We start from the raw sequence: 6,760 nt of genomic DNA, 5'->3' as shown, positions 1-6,760 counted from the left end.
GGCTAGGAGCTGGAACCAACTTCCAAGGGAAGTGGTGCTGGCCCCTACCCTGGGGGTCTTTAAGAAGAGGCTGGATGCCTACCTGGCTGGACTCATTTGAGTCCCGTTTCTTGTTTTGGGGTTTTGTTGTTCTCCCGCCCTGGCGGGGGGTCGGGCTAGAAGATCTACTAGGTCCCTTCTGACCCTAAGTCTATGAAACTATGAAAACATCACACAGGCTAAATACACCTATGAAAAAGAGCTTCATCGGCCCTTATACCCTCACTGGCAACCATGAGATGCTAATCTCCATTCAGTATTTTTCAATGCAAGAAAAAGGTGTGGTGGAATCTGGGCCATCTGATACCTTAAGTAGCTAAGCTCATTAATTAAAAGAATAACATGCAACTTTCTTCAGTGCTGCAATTTCCCCAAAATAATTTTCTGCATGCTGTATTCTGATCTGTTCCTATTCTTGGTGACTTCTTTAGTTCACTCATAGAAACAGGCATGGTCAGTACAGATGTTTTGTTTTTGTGATCCTTTATTTTTTTTCCTTCCTTTGATTTTTTGCCAAAATGTGCTGAAGAATCAGCCTCTGGGATGATAAGCCTATTGTTCTGGGCACATGTAGTGATACAGTGTTAGTGAAGTTTTTTGTGTCTGGCATGTAAAGCCTGCCCTCTCCCTAAAAGTCTAAATTAAGAATGCTCCAAAAGAGGAAGAGCATGGTGCCTGTTCTTTAGGGGGAAAATCCTAACAGTATTGCAAGCTTTTAACTGTGGAGAAATTTGTGCAGCTCCACCATTGGCAGTGCATTTATATTGATCGGCAGGGGGTACCACAGCACACACAGTCCCAGTGAGGACCCAGAGCACCATCGGAAAGGAGAAGATAATGCAGAGATCAAGGATGTTATTCACATTACATCTCAAAACACACAAGAGTCTGAGATGCATATCTGCCTCGAGGGTGCTACTCTTTAAAGTTTTTACCGATATCTTTGTTATCTTTGGAAAATATCATGCAAATATAAATATAGCATTTACAACAGCTGAGTCATGTCATGTCTTTGAAATACTGAATTTCTTCCTGCCAAATGAACTTTCTTTAAAATTTTTGAGCTCAAATGGGCTAGACCCTCCTTCCCCCCGCTCCCCCATACTAATCTTTGATTAAATAAATAAAACTGAATGACTTATCTGCTGTGCTTAGTCATCACTTTCTGTGTTTTCTTGCATGGAAAAAATGGTTTTTAATCTTAAAAGAGAAATCTGGATTAATGATACACTTAAGAAAAATAACTTGAACAGGAAAATGGTTAAAATTTTTTTTCCCCTGAAATAAAACATGTGTTTCACTGGTTTATAAAATCTACTTGCTTCACAGAGGTTTCATCACTTGAGAAATGGATTAAGTTTTTCTAACTTACTTCAGCTCCTAAATAAAAGTAATTTTTAGGTTTGGCTGATGAACTGAAAAGGGCTGTTCAGTGTTGCCTTGTGTTGACCTAAACTCTTCCTTCATCCTAGAAATAAACATTTCATTTCAGTTTTGCGTTACTTAACCCTTCTTCTTTTCTGACTTTTGAATAATTTTTTAATTGAAAAAAACAAACTCTTTTGATTATTTTTTTTTAATGGAAATGGTTTTTTTTTTTAAATGTCTGAACAAAGCATTTTGGTATCTTTTTAAATAAAATGTTTCATGTTGAAATGTAGAAACAAAAATGTCAGTACTTTAAACACTTTCCTCCCATTTTCAGTTAATACTTTTTGCAAAAATCAATTTCAATTTGAAAATAGTTTCAGTATCTTTCTGTCTGAATCCATTTTTCAATTAATTATTTGCTCAGCTCTAGCTAAACACCGTGTTTGGACCGTATTTCAGATGAGCATGTAGTATCTTAGAATTAATATTTAGTTTGCCTCATTTCTTTGTTTATTCGTTCATTTAATGTATATGTAGCCCTTCGCAACAGCGTCTTAGGGTTGGTTACCGTAAACAGTATTATATTCCTGCTAGGGCTGTGCGAAATTTCGCCAGCTGTTTTGTTTTGACAGTGTTTCAACTAATTTCAAGCTTGAAACAGCGAAATCGAAACAAAACAAAGGGCTTTGAAACAGCCTTGAAACTAAATGAGGCCAGCTGAAACATTTCAAAGCAGCCAGGTGGTGGGAGACAGGGGAGAACCAGGACTGTGCTTCCAGCAGCTCCACAGCCCTGGCTTTCCCCACCTCCCACGGACGAGCTGTGGGAACCCGATTGCAGCTCAGGGGAAGGGAACTGAGCCCAATCACTCAGTTTCCCTTCCCTGCATTGTGATCAATCATGCTGTTTCCCTCCCCAACCCTGCAATTGATTCCAACCCTGCAGTTCATTCAGCCGGGGAGGGAAACAGCATGATTGATCACAACGCAGGGGAACTGAGCCTGATCGCTTAGTTTCCCTCCCCCCAGCACTAAGATCGATCCAGCTGGGCTCAGTTCACTTCCCCAGCTGGATGGATCGCAGAGCTGGGAAGGGGAACTGAGCAGTCGGGCCCAATCGTAGGCCTGGGGAAGGGAACTCAGCTCAGTTCTCTTCCCCAGCCCGATCGATTGCAGCACTGGGGAAGCAAACTGAGCATTCAGACTCAGTTCCCTTCCCCAGCTCGTGGGTCCTAGGCAGCAGTACCCGGCTTGCCTCCCTCATGTGGCAGGCCGATCAGGGACCTGCAACACCAAGAGGACTGGCACAGCCCCCACAGCCCTCCTGGGGTTGCGGACCCCAATCTGCCTGCTGGATGAGAGAGCACCCGGCTTCCCCATCATAGCCTATGGGCAAAACATCGAAACAACATTACTGTTTCAATGAAACAAAACAGAACAGTGGTTTTGAATCTAACAGAATTCAAAACGAAACGCTGTTCTGTCGAAACCTTGAAATGCAAATGGAAATGCAATGGTAGCGTTTCGCACAACCCTAATTCCAGCTTTTCATTGAGTCTGAATTTCATTTGTCAGCAAGGACTTGTGGCATATATGATTTCTGCAATTCAAAATTAATATCCGTACAGCATATGCTATCGCCACTTGTTTTAAAATGTGATGCAGGTTTCTTATGTTGAAAGTCTATGCACACACATGCTTCAAAGGAAAGTCATAGCGCAGGCTGAGTCCTGATTCAGCTGGGTTTTTTTCAACAAGATCAAAGCAATTTCTAATTATTTCTGTTAATGCAGCTCTTAACTTAAGAAATACAAAGTATACTTGCTTACCACTATGGAACAAAATCAGATATGTAAGATGTTGGTACAGAGATAGCAAAATGTAGCAGCACTGTGTTAATTCTATAAGTACAGTGTAACAGATGCCAGTAAACTGTACTCTGTTCTGAAAATGATGTGCATATAAGCCATGTATAACAAGGGTAAGAAGTAGAGTACAGCATTTGAGGTTGTGCCGTCTATCTATTAATAACTGCAGTGAGTCTAGATTTGAAAGGTTGTTGCATTTGATTAGGCAAACTATTCTCATTCATATCCATTAATATTTTACAAATCTTTTGAAAGTAATTTTTTTGTACAAACTTCTATATTTATAATGAAAAGCATCATACTCATAACTAGAATGACTTTGGTGTATTCCAGAATAATTTATAATAATGGAAATTCAAAATAAATTATTTAATAAAATCAAACTATAGGGATACCTTGGCAGAGAAAATAAATGCCTCCTTTCTCCTATTAGTTTATATTTTATTAAAAGTTTTTGCTTTCTATTATTAAATGTGTTTACACTTCTGAGAGAGATGTCTAGGTGATTTATTTTTTTTAATGTCTACTCTAATATAAATTTTGTATTTACAATACTAGATTTGAGAACTTGTGCTAAATGTTTAGCAGAAAAGTAACCTATCTTGTAGCAGTGCAGTTTTGGCTTTGCAACTAATTTGATCTACAGCAGGAATATTGCAGCTGTGAGTTTAAATTTTTTTTTCTCAGTCCAGTGAAATGCCCAAATTGACTGAACAATTGGCAGGACCACTTCGCCAAATGCAGGTAAAGTTTACAAGGGGAATTTAATTTTTTTTTAGTGCGACAGTATCATGCATAAAACAACTACAAGATTGACATTTGGTAAATCAAGTTTAGTAAAATCAGTTAATTCCTTGTTTCATGATAATAGCCAAAGAGCTTCAACTCTCTAGCAGTGGATTATTTTGTTTTAAGTAGTCCTTCTCTCAGGCATGTGTATATTAAACATCTTATTTTTAGAGGTTACATCTAAGTTTATAACTGGACTGTAACTTGTTTACTTGTTAATCCCTTTAAGGTCAGGGACAGAAATTACACATAAATTGGTATAAGTGGTTGGAAACTCATTCAAATCTGTAACACAACAGAAGTTCAGTGCACATAAACTGCTTTCAAAATGGCTAAAACCAGTTTAAGATAAACCTGGCTGGATGTAGTTTTGTACTTAACTGATTTAGTTAAATCAGTTTATCCCAGTTCCCCTCCAGATTCAAGTTTACTCACAGTCCCCCAGCATCCCAGGATACTGTTCACCTCCCCCACAAACTGCCCCTCACAGGGTGGGCAGCCTAGCCTTGGCCCAAGCTTGTCTTCTTCAGCCAAACAGGGATGTGTACTCTAGCATCCCCTGGCTTCTGGTAAATCTGGATGGATGCAGTATCAGACTTAACTGATTTAGGTTACATCCATTTCTTGAACTTCTGTCCTAGATCCCCTCCAAATTCAAGTCAACTCAGTCCCCCAGCATCCCAGGATGCTTGCACCTCCCTTGCAGGCCCTGCCTTGCAGAGTGTGCCAGCTAGCTTTGAGCCAAGCTGAGCAGGAAGGCATGCTGTAGTGTCCCCCAGCTTCTGGCCTGCACCACTGTGGGCATAGCATGTGGCTGCATTTCTGGAATCAAAAAGTGAATTTCTGTTCACCTGCTTATTTGTTCAATCTGTGCAGCTTAGACCAACCTGCAAAGATTGAACTAATTCAGCCTTGGACTTTTTGACTTAGCCTAAAAATCTGTTTCAACTTCAACTTTAAAACTGGAAAATATCCCCATGTTTATCAAGTTGAAGAGAAAACCTAGTGTAGCAGGGTCTGAAATCCTTCTGTGTTGGTTAAATGACATAATCTATTTGGTTAGATTTTAAAAATATAAGCTTTAAAACCTTTTATATTTTTAAAGGAATGTGCTAAAAGAATTGCCAAAGTTTCCGCAGAAGCAAAATTGGATATTGATGAAGAAAATTACCTTAACTCCTTCAGACCCAACCTAATGGATGTAGTACACACGTGGGCAAATGGAGCTAATTTTGCTCACATTTGTAAAATGACCGATGTCTTTGAAGGTATGTTGCTTTCAACACCTCCTTTCTTTCAGGAAATATATCTGTGTGACTACTTCTAAATTATGTGTGCTTGACCTCCCTTCTTCAGTGTGTATCTAAAGTTTGCATGTTTATATGCTTAGTGCTTGAGGAAGAAACAAAATATGAAAGGCCCCAGATGAGTTCTGAATATTCGTCTAATTTGACTCTTTCTCAGCAATAGAATACTGAACTTGCTCTAGTTTGTTTAGAAAGCATTTTAATGTACAGTTAAATTGCTAGTAATCTGGAAAGTATGGAATGCCTTTTGTATTTTGACTTCCTCTTGATGATACATTGATTACACTTAGAAAATCTACAAAATTGTTATCCATAATGCTAGCAAGGGAAATGTTAGGGTGTTTGTTTTTCCTTCATTTATAGCTGAAATGCTTAAATACAAAATACTAGCCAGGTAAATATGTAGTTGATGTTACATCAGTTGAAGCTACACCTAAATACCATGAAGTTAAGCGTTCTGTTTTGCAGATACAGTTCATGCTCTATACTGCTGTTACAGTGAAGGTGGAAGCCCAGGGCTTTGTTGTTGTTGTTTGGAGAAACTGGGGATATGTCAATCAGTTTTTATTTGTTAAAAACCACTAAGTCCCATTAATGGCAACCAACAAAATAACAAGGGAGAAAAAAGGAAGCTTTTGCTTCGCAACCTTAGTTATACAGTTTAGTCCTTAGTAGGCAATTAGAGGAGAAACTACTTTGATACAAGGCTATATAAGCTAGTTAATGAGGTACTAGGATGAGGAAACTATTCTAAAATACTCAATGAAAAATGCATTCTGATCTCCTAAGATAATTTCAGATTTCATTACAAAAGATTGTTTTTTTTCAGTGCATTGAGCTGCTGTAACAGTCAGTTTTTCCTTTTTATAACAAAGCCAACAAAGTTAATTCCCTTTGACAGATAACAGGACAAAGTTGTTTTCCTGATTTTTGTGGCTTCCCATGTCTGTTTCTCTTTAAATACAATCTGCAAGGTACTTGATTTGTTTCCTGCTGAGGGGAAGACTCTGCCACAATTGGATTCAATTTACTGTTGGCTTTTTTCAGCAATTATTTGTGTATAGTTTACTGAGAAGTAAAAATATAGCATCCTAGCTCTTCCTTAGTTATTAGGTACTTCAGGGGTACTGTGTTTGCAGTTTGATTTAGAGGAAGGCAAGGACTTGAAGCCTGTACTGTGTAAGCCTCAGAAGGAATTCTTTCGACCCTTTCAATTTTAGATAAGACTTGGATATTATCGACATTTAGAAAGTTTATCCTTTCTGACGCTGCATTGTTTGTTCCATTGCCAAACCAGAAGACTAATGGATTATCAAAAAAAAAAATCTCCCTTCTTACCCGTTATCATTTAGTGCGGGGCAGGGAGCAGTCTGGTAGGGAAGGGGGA

At 38.7% G+C, this 6,760-nt stretch overlaps 1 protein-coding gene across 1 annotated transcript in view; it reads left to right on the top strand.

The window, feature by feature from the left end:
- SKIV2L2 (Ski2 like RNA helicase 2) overlaps window positions 1–6,760 on the top strand; it is a 141,353-nt gene that overhangs the window by 123,109 nt on the left and 11,484 nt on the right. The window contains exons 24-25 of the mRNA XM_019517860.1: window positions 3,965–4,021; window positions 5,172–5,334. Coding sequence (XP_019373405.1) covers window positions 3,965–4,021; window positions 5,172–5,334 — 220 coding nt within the window. The remainder of the gene's footprint in view (window positions 1–3,964; window positions 4,022–5,171; window positions 5,335–6,760) is intronic.

Source organism: Gavialis gangeticus, unplaced genomic scaffold, assembly GCF_001723915.1.
Source record: "Gavialis gangeticus isolate Ggan-Ray unplaced genomic scaffold, GavGan_comp1, whole genome shotgun sequence".
Classification (NCBI taxonomy): Eukaryota; Metazoa; Chordata; order Crocodylia; family Gavialidae; genus Gavialis; species Gavialis gangeticus.
The sequence above is the reverse complement of the archived record's forward strand: the minus strand, read 5'-3'. Positions and strand labels throughout refer to the sequence as shown.